General features: G+C 49.1%; 1 protein-coding gene across 1 annotated transcript in view; it reads left to right on the top strand.

Annotated features, from left to right (window-relative positions):
- cbln1 (cerebellin 1 precursor) overlaps positions 1-14,931 on the top strand; it is a gene marked incomplete at both ends in the record, with an annotated part of 49,293 nt that extends 34,362 nt beyond the window's left edge. Inside the window, one exon of the mRNA XM_080438333.1 lies at positions 14,734-14,931. Within this exon, the coding sequence (XP_080294459.1) occupies positions 14,734-14,931 (198 nt within the window). The remainder of the gene's footprint in view (positions 1-14,733) is intronic.
- Between the last annotated feature and the right edge of the window lie 69 nt (positions 14,932-15,000).

The following is a 15,000-nucleotide window of genomic DNA, read 5'->3' as shown; positions in this document are numbered from 1 at the left end:
CTATGGTCTCCACCATAGACATATAAAGGTAGACGCCTCCTCTGGCTCTGAGGCGTCTGTATCGCGGGCGCGCTTACGCCTCCGGGGGGCAAGCTGGAAACTTCCGCATGCGTCACAGATGGGGGCGTTCGGTAGGCCAATCAGAGGCAGGTGGGGGCGGGACAATTAGATTCTGACAAGTCCTGGAAAAGACGTGCTGTGATTGGCCAGTATTCGATATACTGTGATTGGCCAGTTCCTGTGCCCCCTCTAATATGGCTGCCACCATACGATACAGGTCGCTCCAATGAACTGCAGAGGCCAATGAGTTATTTAGGTTTCTATATCTATGGTCTCCACTCCTGAACCTGCATTGTATACAACTTCGTGGACAGGTTGTCAGTGTGTGTTCAAAAGGCACTACGCAATTTGTTGTACATTGTTTCGTGTACAGTTGGCCGGTTTGTGATGCACACTAAAGAATCCTATAGGCTTTCATGTCAATTCTGTGAATAAAAACATAATTCCTGCTTTTTGCAGGTATTTTTTCTTCTTCAGTTACACAGATGCAGTATTGTGATGTATCACAGATGTAATATATCGATTATCACAGATATCGTGTTCTAGGGACAAATGGTTGCCACAATGACAATGACACAACACAACACAGTGTCTGACTTTCCCAGTCTTTCACGCTTTCACCGGGTGTGACACTGTTATATGCGTTCGCTGGCAGAGGATAGAAGACTCCCTGTGAAACTTGGAAGTCATTCCCAGAGGTGAATGAGGCTTTCAGTAAACTCCTACAGATGCCAAGTGAGGTCAGTGAAGGATCAATGTTCCTGCTAGAGCGATTTGTGGTGCATGTATGACCGAACCAGTGAGTGCACAGCGGGAGACTGACGGTGGGGGTCACGAAATTATTTTGGGTCATAAAAAAAAATAAAAAAACATTTGACCATTTTAATACATTTCAAATGCGCACCGAACGTGCAAGTTTATGTGCATAAATGAGTGTTTCTACACTCTGTTACAGTATTGCTGCAGTATTGCTACTTTTACTCAAGTAAAAAATTTGAGTACTTTTTCCACCAACGCCCCTTTTCCAACAGGGTTGAACCGGTTCGGTAATTTTTTTCTCGCCTAATTTTGAACCAGTTCAGAGTGTTTCCACTGAAGATGAATTGGTTCAGAACCCTAAACGTTGGTTCGGAACTGGAACCAATTTCTTTTTTTTTTCTTGCTCTGAACTAGGAACCAAAGTGGGCGTGTCACTATTCTGCAGGTTGAAAGATGCAGATGCGATACAAACAATGGCAAAAGCAAGCGGGGAAAACAATTTCCTTAAGAAAAGAAAAGGGGAACTGTATCTGCCATTGTCGATTAAATTTCCCCCAGTTCTACCGATCATATTTAACACATTGCTGGCCAGGCCTGGAATCGAACCTGGGGGCAATTGTGGACTCCTGCTCCACAGGTGGGCTCTCTAACCATTCAGCTATGTCACGTAAAACTGATGCTTAAAATCGGTGGAAATTAAAGGTTCCAGGGGGTCATCACAATCTTTTTAACCTTTTTTATCTATATTTTATTTGGCTATTCAACAATAGCAGATAATACAAGCTAACAGCGGGGCACTTAGTGCCGCGCTGCGAGCTTGTACATCTGCTATTTTATGAACATTTTTGAAAAATCTTAAAAGGTGTTTGAACATTTTTGAATAATTTCTTGTTTTAACATAAATCTTCTTTTCTGGGGGTCCCTGGCACAAAACCTTTTCAGATGGGGGTCCGTGGCACAATACATTATAAATTGTGGGGGTCCTTGGCGCGAAAACGTTCGAGAACTCAGGGTTACGGATGTAACCCCGGTTTCTTTAGAATTCGGAGTAACATACTCACTATGGGATATCAGCGCCCCCTGGCGTTGATGCAGAGCTACATACCATAAACTCCCGGGCCATTCATTGGCTGAGAAGGGTATGTCACGTGTCCGGTAGACCGGAAGAGGTATAAAACCTCTTTCGTGACGTGGCTCATCCTCTTTAACACGCTCTCTGCATGCAGATGCACACAAACAGGGGTGTTAGGTGAGTATGTTACTCCGAATTCTAAAGAAACCGGGGTTACATCCGTAACCCTGAGTTTCTTGTCTAATTCTCCGTAACATACTCACTATGGGATACATAAACCCCCCTGGGGCTTATAGCCATACCGAATCTCAGGTCTGCACGCCCCCTAGCCATAAGGCCCCGTCCCCCTGGACGTGACCTTCGGCCTCACGGGCGCCCCAGCCCTCCGGGCCGGGGTGCGGTATATAATTGAAAGAAAAGGACCCTGACAGACCAAGTCTGCCTATTCATCTAATGAACAGACACAAGTCTGACCCACAAGTGAAAACAAGGAAACAGGGCCTCCTCCCCTGGAAACCTACCAACGGTGGTTCCGAGGGGACTCAAGAGAAGGAAGGTAGAAAAGGGAAAAAAAGACGGGTTACACAAAAAACCTGCCTAACCTCCCCTACCCTAACTAGAGACAGCCTCTATGTCCAGTACAGCGTGCGCCACTGACGCCGCTGCCACATCCAGGCTGTAGAAGGCCGCAAAAGTCGATGGAGACGACCAGTTTGCGGCCGCGCACACCTCCTGGACCGACATTTCCCTGGAGAGGGCCCAGGAAGTAGCCACGCCTCTAGTAGAGTGAGCCTTCAGTCCTTCTGGAACTGGAGCGCCACTACTGACGTAGGCCAGCCTAATGGCATCCAAACTCCATCTAGAAAGCGTCGCCTTAGTCACTGCCTTCCTCCGACCATCTGGGCCGAAGGAGACAAAAAGTTGCGACGACGACCGGCCGACCGCCGTCCTCTGGCAGTAGAGCTTCAACGCCCTCACTGGGCAGAGACAGTGCAGCCGCCTATCCTCTGCAGAAGCGAAAGGAGGCGGATGAAAAACTATCAGCTCAACCGGTGTCTGGGTCACCATTCCGTTCTTGAACAAACGCCATGTTGGGCTTAACCAAACCCTGCTGTCGTCTCCCAAGAACCTCATGCACTCCGAACTCACTGAGAGCGCATGTATGTCGCTGACCCGTGTAGCTGTAGTGAAAACAACCACAAGAACCGTTTCGAGACTAACGATCTCCAGATCCATAGAGTGAAAAGGCTCGAACGGTGGGAGGCAAAGCGCCCCCAGCACCACCGCCAGGTCCCAGGCCGGGAACAGAGGCCTAGAGACCGGCCTGGCCCGCCTGGCACCGTTCATAAAACTACGCACCAGCGGATGTCGGCCAACCGTCATGTCATCGAAACCCACGTGACAAGCGGAAATGGCCGCCTGGTACACCTTAACCGTCGAGAAAACCAGACCTTGGTTCAATTTGTCCTGCAAGAACATGAGGATGCTGCGTACCGAGGCCCGGAAGGCCTCAACCGGCGGTGACTGACTCAGACACCATGACACGAACAGGTTCCACCTGTCGTCGTACGCAGACCTCGTGGAAAGGGCCCTCGCCCCCTGGATGGTAGCTACCACCTCAGGGGGCAGGCCATAAGAAGTCAAGGTCTCCCCCTCACGGGCCAAGCCCACCGGTCTAAGTCCTGAGGTTGCTTGTGGAAAATCCCGACCCCTGCCTGCCGTAGCAGATCTCTGATCGGGGGGAGGGCCCAGGGCTCGTTGTAGAGGAGAGGATTATTCCTAACCTCCACGCGCCCCACGCCAGTGCCACCAGTGGCACTGACAGTCCGTGGAGTCTGACCCTCTCCAAGTTGAGAGGACCAACTCCAGTGACGGGAATGCATAAAGCAGTTCAGTCGGCCAACCTGGCCCAGATCTGGCTTGTTATCTCCGGAGGAGAGGCCAATCCGCGTACCAAAAACCCGGTACCTGTGAGGCTCTGGTTGACGTAAGGCGCGCGTCGCACCACAGCGTCAGATCGCCAGCTAGCCTGTCCAACACTGGAGAGGCCAGACCTCCCTGGTTTTTGGCATAGCCCACGGTCGTGGTGTTGTCGGTTCTGACCAGGACATGACAACCTCGAAACCCGAGCTTTGCAAAGTCTGACCGTCAGAAGAAGACCGTCATCAGCTCCAGGTAGTTGATGTGGGCCGTCTGTAGACTGGGACCCCACACCCCCCTGGCCGAGCGGCTCTCGTGGACGGCACCCCTCCTGTGAGGCTGGCGTCCGTGGTAATGACCTTCCGCGAGACCACAGCCCCCATTCTGACCCCTTGGACAGAAGGGCTGCATCTGACCACGATCCAAGCGTGTCCACGCACCGTGGGGATACCCGGACCTTCCGATAACCTCAGGTGGACGGGGCTCCAAGAGCCCACATCCACCTCCGGGGAAAAAAGGTCACATGTGGGGCTTGTCCAAACGAAACAGCTGTAAGGCCGAAGTCATGAGACCCGTCGCCTGCACGCATAGCCTGTACGTGACTTGTCGCCTCACGCGAGAAGACCATAGGCCGAAAAGCTGTCTATCCCGCCCGGGACAGACGCGCCGTGAGCCTGGTCTAGCCCAGCGAGATCCCCTATGAAGGTGGTCCGCTGAGACGGGACCAAGACGCTCGACGGACGGTGACGGTGAAAAACCCAGCGACGTCAAGTGGGGAAACGGTCACGTCGGTGTGCCGCGCCACCTCCTGACCGTGGTGGATAGAAAGGAACGTGGAAACAAGCATTGAAAACAATGCTGGTCCACCCATCTCCTTAACGCACCGTCCGCAAAGAGGGTCACACACCAGTACAACCACAGTGTGTTGTTGTTGATCAGGGGAGCTGACCAGTACAACCACAGTGTGTCACTGATGTACTGAAAAAAACCCTACACACACAGTGTACCACTGAAGTACCGGGATAGTAAACAGTTCCGGACTGCAAACTCTCCAACAAGCTGCCTCAGCAAGCGAGTTAGTAGGGGCTCTGATGTCACCCAGTGCGGACAACGCACACGTTTCCAACTGGACCGGTGATGTCGCCACGTGATCCAGCGGACCCGCACTTGCGGGTAGGAAGGGTAGCGGTGGAAGGTGGCCACCGTGGTGTTGCTTTAGCGGGGCTGGCTATGCGCTGCACCAAAAAACAACACTGCAATGTGTTGTTGTTAGTGAGGCCAGTTAGCCGCCAATCGAAGCAACAGTAGCCTGACTGGAGGTTATGCAAACCTAGCAGCTAACAAGCTAGTCAAGGCTAAATCACCATGAGCCAAGAAACGTTGAGATCCGTTTCCAAGGGAACCGTTTTTTTTGTGTGTGCGTTGCCATGGGGACCAAAGACGCTACTACTGGTGCTAGCAGCGCTAACCCTGTGTGCGTTGCCATGGGGACCAGCGACGATGCCACTGCCGCCAGCGGTGCTAACCCTGAGGTGACCGCTCGAGGCAGTAGAGGTACCAACGGTCCGTTAGGACCCGGCGGGGTCACGTGACCGGTCACGGGGACCTTGCCTGACGTCAGCATCCGGTTTGTCCGCCAGCGCAGCCTGTCTGTTTCCATGGAAACCAACGGCGCTGTCACTCTGACAAACGGGGCCGTCCGAAGTAAGCCTACCTTGGCCGTCGCCCTCTCGTCTGAGCCCAAAGGCTCCGGACGGAGCGTCGACAAAGTCGTCCTCCCCTTAGGGAGTGCTTTGTCGCTCGTTAGTGGCGAACGAGGCCTGTAGTCCGTGAGGCGGTACGGCAAAGGGGGCATCTGTCCCTCCAAAATGGCGGAGACAGAGGTCCGCTCTTTGACCCAAGTATTTATTGAGACCCTTCAGATTCAGAATGGGTCGTACCCCCCCCCCCTTCTTTTCCACCAGAAAATATTACGAATAGAAAACCAGTTGGTCCCGATTCATAGATAGTTCTCTGACTATGTTACTCTGAATTCTAAGGAAACCGGGGTTACAACGTAACCTCGCGTTTCTTGACAAATTCTTCGTAACATACTCACTATGGAGAGAGAGTGAACCCCCTCTCTCAGAGACATGGTTGCCTTATCCTCTGCATGAGAGGAACAACACCGTGTCCGACATAGGAGATTATATGCATAAGAGCACGTGGAAAACACACCAGTACAACCACAATGTGTTGTTTTGCGGATCAGGGGAGTTGATCAGTACAATCACAGTGTGTCACTGCTGTACTGAAAAACCCTGTACACACACAGTGTAACGCTGATGTACTGGGATAGTAAACAGAAGTATCGGAAGTAATTCTTTAATAGCGCCCATGCTCAAGAGGAAGGAGACTTCCTCCCTCAGAGTATTGGCTGCTGGACCCCTTGCACGGGAAAACAATACTTTTTCTGTCACGGGGGGTTTTGTGGAGAAATGCAGCCTGAAACCCTTTAGTATTGTGAGCAATACCTAAGCATTCGGCTTGCAAACCTCCATTGCTTCACACACCGAGCGAGTGGATTGGACGTGACGTCATCGGCCGCTCGGAGAGTGGGAGCGTTGCCATGGGGACCGTTGCCATGGGGACCAGTGACGCTGCCACTGCCGCCGGCGGTGCTAACCCTGAGGTGACCGCTCGAGGCAGTAGAGGTACTAACGGTCTGTCCCAAGGACCCCGCGGGGTCTACGTGACCGGTCACGGGGACCTTGCCTGACGTCAGCATCCGGTTTGTCCGTCACCGCAGCTTGTTCGTTCCCATGGGAACCAACAGCACTGCTACTTGGACAGACGCGACGCTGGACAGACGGGGCCGTGTGTGTGGCCCTCGTTTAGTAGCGCTGGTAAGCCCTGGCCAACGGAGGACTCGGAGGAGTCACGTGATTGGCCACGGGAAAAAACCCCGGCGTCAGAATTAAGCCCATAGATATATACAGTGAAAACTAGATCACACCACTGGATATATATATCTCTGAGTAATCCTACCTTGGCCGTCGCCAGAGTGTAGAAAAGAGAGTAACGTCACGCTTTGCTCTCGCCGCAAAGCGGGCCTGTATGGGCTATAGTTCCAACATTGGAACTATCTCATTGACGTAGACAGAGCACTTCCGCCTTCCATTCTCACAATGGGATCGAGGCTACTGTCATTACTCTCTTCCTAACTTACTCTGGCCGCCGCCATCTTGTCTGGGCCCAAAGGCTCTGCACGGAGTGTCGACAAACCTCTAGGAGGTGCTTTGTCGCCCTCCAGCGGCGAACGTGAGGCGGTACGGCCAAGGGGTCATGTCTGACCGAAGTACTTCCGGTTCACAGTGGTGCGTGAGCACTTCCTGTGGGACGGAAGGCAAAAACCGGCGTGACCCCATTCCACTGGCGCATTTGCGCCCTCTGGCGGACAGGGGTGATGTGGGTTTTTATATTACCTTCATATGATCCAAAAACATGCACAGATGTTATCCAACAATGTCTAGAACATCGGGACTCGGGTGTTCTAGACAGTGTGGGCTTATATAATTGAGAACGTTGATACATTTACATTACCTGCACAGATATTATCCCATCAATGTCTGGGATACCGGGGTTCGGGCATCACAGACATTATGGGCTTATATACAGAGAGCATTGGAGCAGAGAAGCCCGCGGTAGGGGACTCCATTGCTCCGCTGCTCTCAAGCCACGTGAAAGAACAAGATCGTTTGTAACATGTAACACATTTATTTCTTTGGCAGAAAAAAATGTGTACTTTTAAACACATTCGTTTTCATTAAACATGGCCTTTCGGCAGTCGAGGAGCCGTCCATCTTGTCCATCGAGGCCTGTAAAGCCACGGTCCTCTTCCCCAGCCACGGCCGGGGGGGAGGGGGGGGCTGAACCGGTCTGTGCACCGGTGAGAGTCTGCTAATGTGCTAATGTGCTTTATGTACTTGGAACATGAGTATGAAACAAGAGCAGGCACAGAAACAGTAAACAGCATGAACGTTTTAACATATTCTTATGACAAAAACAACATGTGTCCCAATGGCGCCCGATGAGCCTGTCCAAGGTCTTCAGAAGCCCCCGAGGTTTGCTCGATACACAGAGTGAGAAGGCTAACAAGCTGGTGTTATCCTAGCGAGGCAAGCTAGGCTAGGACAACGCTGTTAATAACCTGTTGCATGGGTGTTAAGCCAACAAAACACTGCCTGACTAAGGCGACGTTAACCTAGCGAAGCAGCTAACGTAGCTAGTCTGGGCTAACTCACTCACGAGCTTCTGCCTCGTTCTCCCCTCGCCTATGCTGCCGTCGCCGGAGCCCCTTCGTTGTCTCCTGGCGACGCACCGCTGGCCCGGTACGCTTGCTGTGGCAGCGGAGTAGACGGCTGGGAAGAGGGGGAGGAAGTGCCGCTAGGTAGTCGCACCTGGGTGGTTCCCCCAGACACGGTGCTAGCGGCTGCTGCAGTGCTGCGTAGCACGGCTTGTGTAGCAGCCTGGAGGTGCTGCGAGCGGGGGCTAACGCCGCTCGCAGCCGGGACTGCCGGAGGGCCCATTGTGGACTGTGAGCGCACGTGGTGGGCCCCAGCACCCACGTTCCCTGGGCCGGTGTCCATGCGGGGTGTTGCTGGATCCGCGACGACCGGGGACGGGACGTCGCTGCCTCCCGCAGCCAGGGCGCTGCCCTGGCTAAGCGGCTATCGAGGTGCAGCGTGGAGAACAGAGCGCAGTCCTCGCAGCGTCCCGGTGCATCTTGGAAATGCCTCGGCCCTGTAGAGACCGAGGCACGAGATGCAGAAACCATGAGGGTCATCCCCGGCGATCATCAAGCGGCAGAGCAGCAATACGCAGGGACGTGGAACCTCCATCTCGAGCTAACCTGTTAGCTTTCAGCCGCAAGGCTAAGAGCTATTTTTTTTAATAGGAGGAAAACCCGTTGGTTAGTACAAGTACCACCGAGTGGGCTAAAGCTGGTTTCTGTCCTGATCAAAGTTACGTTTGTTATTATTAAGGTATGTCTTGAGCTGTTGCATCTGCCATGCAGAGAAGCGAAAGAGGACGGTAGCGGTCTACCGGACACGTGACATACCCTTCTCAGCCAATGAATGGCCCGGGAGTTTATGGTATGTAGCTCTGCCTCAACGCCAGGGGGCGCTGATATCCCATAGTGAGTATGTTACGGAGAATTAGACAAGAAACTACTGGTGTAAAGGACAGCAGCTGAGAAGAGCTGATCTACAAGCTCACAACACCACTGAGAGATTTGAGACTATAGCTGGATGTATTCCACAGATGTTTCTCTTGTGTCTATTATGTGTCTATATATTTTGACAGCACCATCATCAGTGTAAATCATACGTCTTTTCCTGTTTTGCTTGTTTGTTTTTGGTTCACAATTAGCTTTGCTAACAATATTGTTGAATTCATGTTAACGTGTCACAGCCTTAAAGAGTTTTCCCTTTCTCCAAATAATGGAAAATGGAAATAAGAATGGAGGAAATTCTGGAGAAAGATATTTTTTTTGTATTCTTAGTGTTCTTCATCCGATTCTCCGTCAGTCATCATGGCGGCCAGTTCCCACCTGACGTTATGCGGTAGTTCCGACCGATCCAGACCGTACCGAATAACCGCTAGCTTGCATAACGTCTTGAGACTAGGACATAAGTCTATTATGTACAGGTCATCATTGGGTGTATAGCCTTCTTTAAATCCCCCAAAGAGGATGACACGATCTCCCACCATGCAACAGCAGCCGCCATTTATCCTAAACGGGCCATTCACCGTGGACTCAACCTCCTTCCAGGAAAATGTCTCTGGACTGAATCTCCACAGATCATTTATGGACTTGCCGTCATTGACCTCCCAGCTCCTGCCACTACATACGTGCAGCTCTCCATTGTAGGCAAAGGCTGAATGATAGTGATACCAGCGTTGTTCTGGAAGAAGCCGTGCAGAAGGCGTGCTCAGCCAGCAGTCGGTCTGCGTGTCAAACACTCTGACGTTTTGGTCAGCCCCAAAATGGCCCCCAAAAACAAACATCTTTCTCCCGATGATGGTGGCAGAGTGAAATACTGAAGCAGGTGATGGAGTGCCTCTGGGGTTAATTAAAGACCAGACCATTGTGGCGGTGTCCATCTTGTGCATGTCATCAGTGAGTCTAGGCTCTTGGTTCATTCCTCCGTAGATATACATGACCTTCCCCAAGACGCAGGCTGAATGGTAATACCTCGCCTCTGGAGCGGTCCCAGAAACCTCAGGCTTGACCCATCTGTGGGTGTCGACATCAAATGCATAAAGAATTTTGTCATTAATACTTTCACCCATCTCCACTCCCCCCCATATGTAGACAATACCGCCTATGATCACAGCTGTGTGGCCGTAGCGCATGGAGGGAACCTCAAGGGGACGTTCTCCTCTTGTAGTCGTCACTCGGGGCAACGCCCTCCATCGCAAGGACACTGTGTGGAAGACGTACATGCTGATCTGATCCTTTGACGTCCTACCTCCAAACGAGTACACCTTCCATCCCACGGCAACAACAGCAGCATCGAGGCCATTTTTGTTTGCGTTTCGCAGCTTCACTGTGCAGTGCAACATGGACAGACCGACACTATTTCAAGTAGAATGTGGTGAACCCTGCTCCAAAACAAGAGTCTTCATTGCATGCACTACATTTACATTGGAGGCCAGTCTATATGACGTCGGCCGTCTACATCATAGACATATGACATCGGTTATATGATGTCACAGTAATGTGAGTTCAGCAGTCGGTAGGGCTGTCGCCTCACAGCTAAAAGGTCCTGGGTTTGATTCCTGCCGGGGACGCTGTGGGCGCTGGGTCCTCTCCTCTGCGTCATCAGTGCCCATACCCTAGGTGAGGTTGGCGAAAGGGCCTCTCTGTGTGGAGTTTGCACATTCTCCCCGTGTCTCCTAGGGTAGGTGCCCTCACAAAAACATGCAGTAATCCTGGTCTCTATACTGCCTCCCCCTGGTCAGCCGGGCGCCTGATGGAGGGGAAAGGAACTGGTTGGAATAACGTGTTCCTTCCACGTGCTCTAACCAGGGAACCTCCCCCCTGTCAGGTGATAAGAAGCGGCTTGCTAGCTCTCATGCATTGAAGGAGGCATGAGCTCGGCTCTAGGCTCTCCCTAGGCTGGCAGAGGGAGTGTAGCGCCCATGATTACTTAGGCAATTGGCACTGGGTGAAGAATATGGGTTACAAAAATTGTGGGATAAAAAATGTTGTTGACAAAAAAAAGTAATGTGAGGTCATATAATCTCCATATCATGGTCAAAGTTTCAGCCCATACATATGTATACAAATTGTGCTCCCCGTGTAAAAATGTAGGCTCTAAAAAAGCTAAATATTAAAGTATTTATTTGCTCCGATATTCCAGCGCTTTATGTGCGTTCTCACCGTGGGTCAGAAAGTACACTATTCCAAGTATTTTCAAGTTGAGAAACGACGCGAGACGGCTGCGGAGAAAAACTTCTCTCTCACTCTTATTAGAATGAGAACAAAGGTGGAGCTAAGCTTAGCTGAGGCACATGTTGACTAGGGGGGATATGAGTTACGATTCTGTCCCTATCGGGACATTAACTCGAATGGCGCTGAGTCGGCTCAAGCAAACTTCGCAGCGTTCGGCACGGCGACTAGCTCGCCTGGCGGCTCAAATGTGAGTACTTTTTCCACCACTGCCCCTTTTCCAACAGGGTTGAACCGGTTCGGTTATTGTTTTCCTGCCTAATTTTGCACCAGTTCAGAGTGTTTCCACTGAAAATGAATTGGTTCAGAACCCTAAAGGTTGGTTCGGAACAGGAACCAATGTTTTTTTCTTGCCCTGAACTGGGAACCAAAGTGGGTGTGTCACTATTCTACAGTTTGAAAGATGCAGATACAATATGAACAATGGCAAAAGCAAGCAAAAAAAAATCATCATTAAAGAAAAGGGTAACTGTATCTGCCATTGTCGATTAAAATTCCCCCGTTAAATGGACAGTTCGACCGATCATATTCAACACATTGCTGGCCAGGCCTGGAATCGAACCTGGGGGCAATTGTGGACTCCTGCTCCACAGGTGGGCTCTCTAACCATTCAGCTACTGTATATCACGTAAAACTGGTGCTTAAAACTTGTCGAAACGTAAGGTTCCAGGCGGGTCATCACAATATTTTTTAACCTTTGTATCTATATTTTATTTAGCTATTCAACAATAGCTGATAATACAAGCTAACAGTGGGTCACTTAGTCCCGTGCTGCGAGCTTGTACATCTGCTATCTTTTTACATTATTGAAAAATCTTAAAAGGTGTTTGAACATTTTGGAATAATTTGATTTAAAAAGAAAAAACATAAATCTTCTCTTCTGGGGGTCCCTGGCACAAAACCTTTTCTGATGGGGGTCCGTGGCCTAATACATTAACAATTTGGGTGGTCCTGGGTGGACACGAAAAGGTTTGAGAACTACAGGTGTGAAGGACAGCAGCTGAGAAGAGCTGATCTACAAGCTCACAACACCACTGAGAGATTTGAGACCATAGCTGGAAGTTTTCCACAGATGTTTCTCTTGTGTCTATGAGTTGTCTCCAAGTGATGCTGCAGCTTTGATGGCTGCATAGATATGTTTATAGAATTTTCTGACAGCACCATCATCAGTGTAAATCATTTGTTTTTTTCTGTTTTGCTTGTTTGTTTGTTTTTTACAAATTAGCTTTGCTAACAATAATGTTGAATTCATGTTAACGTGTCACAGCCTTAAAGAGTTCTCCCTTTCTCCAAATAATGGAAAATGGAAAGAATAATGGAGGAAATTCAGGAGAAAGAAATTATTTTCTTTTTTTGTATTCTTAGAGCAGTGGTTCTCAAACTTTTTCATGTCAAGGACCCCCAAATTGACACGTATTAGGCCGCGGACCCCCATTTGAAAAGATATGCCAGAGACCCCCATAATAGAAGATTTGTTTTACGGCTCTAGCAGTGATTCTCAACCATTTTAATTTCAAGGACCCCCAGTTTGACATGTATTAGGCTACGGACCCCCATTTAATGGGACCCCAACGTATATGGTCAAATCAATGTTAATTTAACTCAAATGGACACTCAATGGACTCAATATAATTATCAGACTTACTCGTACTGTCCAACCGCCAAGTCAAAAAAGAAACAATCCTTGCTTCCAATATACACAATCCCCATTGCAAAGCACTTCCCTTTCCCTATTGACAAAAAATTGGCGACTATGGAGGAGGTTTTGTGGATGTATCCATGGATACATACATGTATATACCTCACTGGCTGCTGCTGCTGCTCATTGGAGCGATGTGTCAACACGGCTGTCATATTAAGAGTGTTAAGCCGTGCCTCCTAATGTGTGTATTCCCCATGTGTGTCTAATGAAGCAGGAGGTCTCTCCTCAATTAAAATCATCATAACTCAGTGAATTCCTAACCCATTTTCAAGCAGTTTGGTTTGTTAGAATTTAGAACTGTCAGACATTTACTGTAGTTATGTTATGATATAGGATACTTTGTTAAATTAAAAATGTCATACCAAAACACCTGATCATACATAGATACAGTAGTAACAGTAATTGTTAAAGAACAGATTTTCTTTTGGTCTCAGATACTTACAACTCAGAGTTATGGCAAGCTGCCCCTCTCAAGAAAAAGTGACCTGTTGTCTAGCCCCTTCATGTATAACAAACGAATAATTGTAAACTTGCAGACAACGTACAGAAAGATGAATTAATGCAGAGTACTGACGGAGCCTCTCCATCCGTATCCATAGCCAACGTGTACAAATACTGTAAGTTTGTATCTCCAGACTCTTACAAAATCAGGCTTATTTGTGTCGTGATTTATTTAAATTTTAAATTGTAATTGATTTTAAATCAAAATCCACTTGGATACTCTTGATGTTTATGGTTAATATCCATTTGTGTGTTAGCTAGCCTTTTTAGCTGGTGGGCTCACTTGGGAGACCAGTGCCAGGTGTCATGGGCCACCAGGTTGTGGATGTGATGAATTGGATGAGAGACAATCTAGAATAGAGTTGACTGTTCACTTTCCAATCCCTTCATATTGTTTTTTTCTACCTCCAAATATTTGGTGAGTCAGACAATGAAGGGCATGTGTGTGGCATAGTATGTGTGTTTTTGTGCTTCTGTGTCTCTCTAAATCACAGTTAAAGGACCATACCAATGCAAATAATTTGCAATACATTGTCTGTTCATACAGTAGCTTTTGCCATGCCACATTTACATAGTCTCTGTTAATAGTTTTATTTATTGTATTTGATGTATCTGTATCAGTAATTAAAACATTACTGAACAGAACATACCTGTATATTAGAGTCAATGTTGGCTAAACATCACTGAGAAGCAATGTTAAGAAGTCATGCTGTTATTGAACTGTTTACAGCTAGACTTTTCAAATAAATGCATGCTTTTAAATGCTTTAAAACATTGAAATAATGAAACATTGTCCTCCATGAAAAAAAAGGAAAAAATAAACGTTACTGTGTTGGAATACCCATCTCACATAGGGATCGAGTCCCTTTATTTTCATATTGCGCTGAAATTGGCCAGACCACCAGTGTGGTCTTTAAAGCTCCTGGGGGTGGAAATGCCCATTTCATAATCACAATGATTTATTAAACATGGAAACCAGTATTTTGTAAATGTTTGGTGCGTGTGTGTGTGTGTGTGTGTGTGTGTGTGTGTGTGTGTGCGTGTGCGTGCGTGCGTGTATGTGTGTGTGTGTGTGTGTGGGTGTCTGTCCTCCCTCCCTCTTTCTGTAACACCTGATTCATTCTTTGTTGCACGCAATAGAGTGGCTATTTTCTGTGTGTGACACCGGCATGCATCTATGTATAAAGTTTAAATCACTGTTACCCTGTATGTCATCTCCAGGTGAGCCTGATGCACAATGGCTGGCCGGTGATTTCGGCGTTCGCCGGTGACCAGGACGTGACGCGCGAGGCGGCCAGCAACGGTGTGCTGATCCAGATGGAGAAAGGAGACCGGGCTTACCTCAAACTCGAACGAGGAAACCTGATGGGAGGCTGGAAATACTCAACTTTCTCCGGGTTCCTGGTTTTCCCCATGTAGAGGAGGAGACGGGGGGACAGCGGCCGGAGCAGGAGGAGGAGGTGGTGACGATTGAACGGACGCTTAAGG

The sequence above is a fragment of the Gymnoscopelus braueri genome, assembly GCF_963280865.1.
Source record: "Gymnoscopelus braueri genome assembly, chromosome: 9".
NCBI classification, from domain to species: Eukaryota; Metazoa; Chordata; class Actinopteri; order Myctophiformes; family Myctophidae; genus Gymnoscopelus; species Gymnoscopelus braueri.
This window is presented reverse-complemented; position numbering and strand designations above follow the sequence as displayed.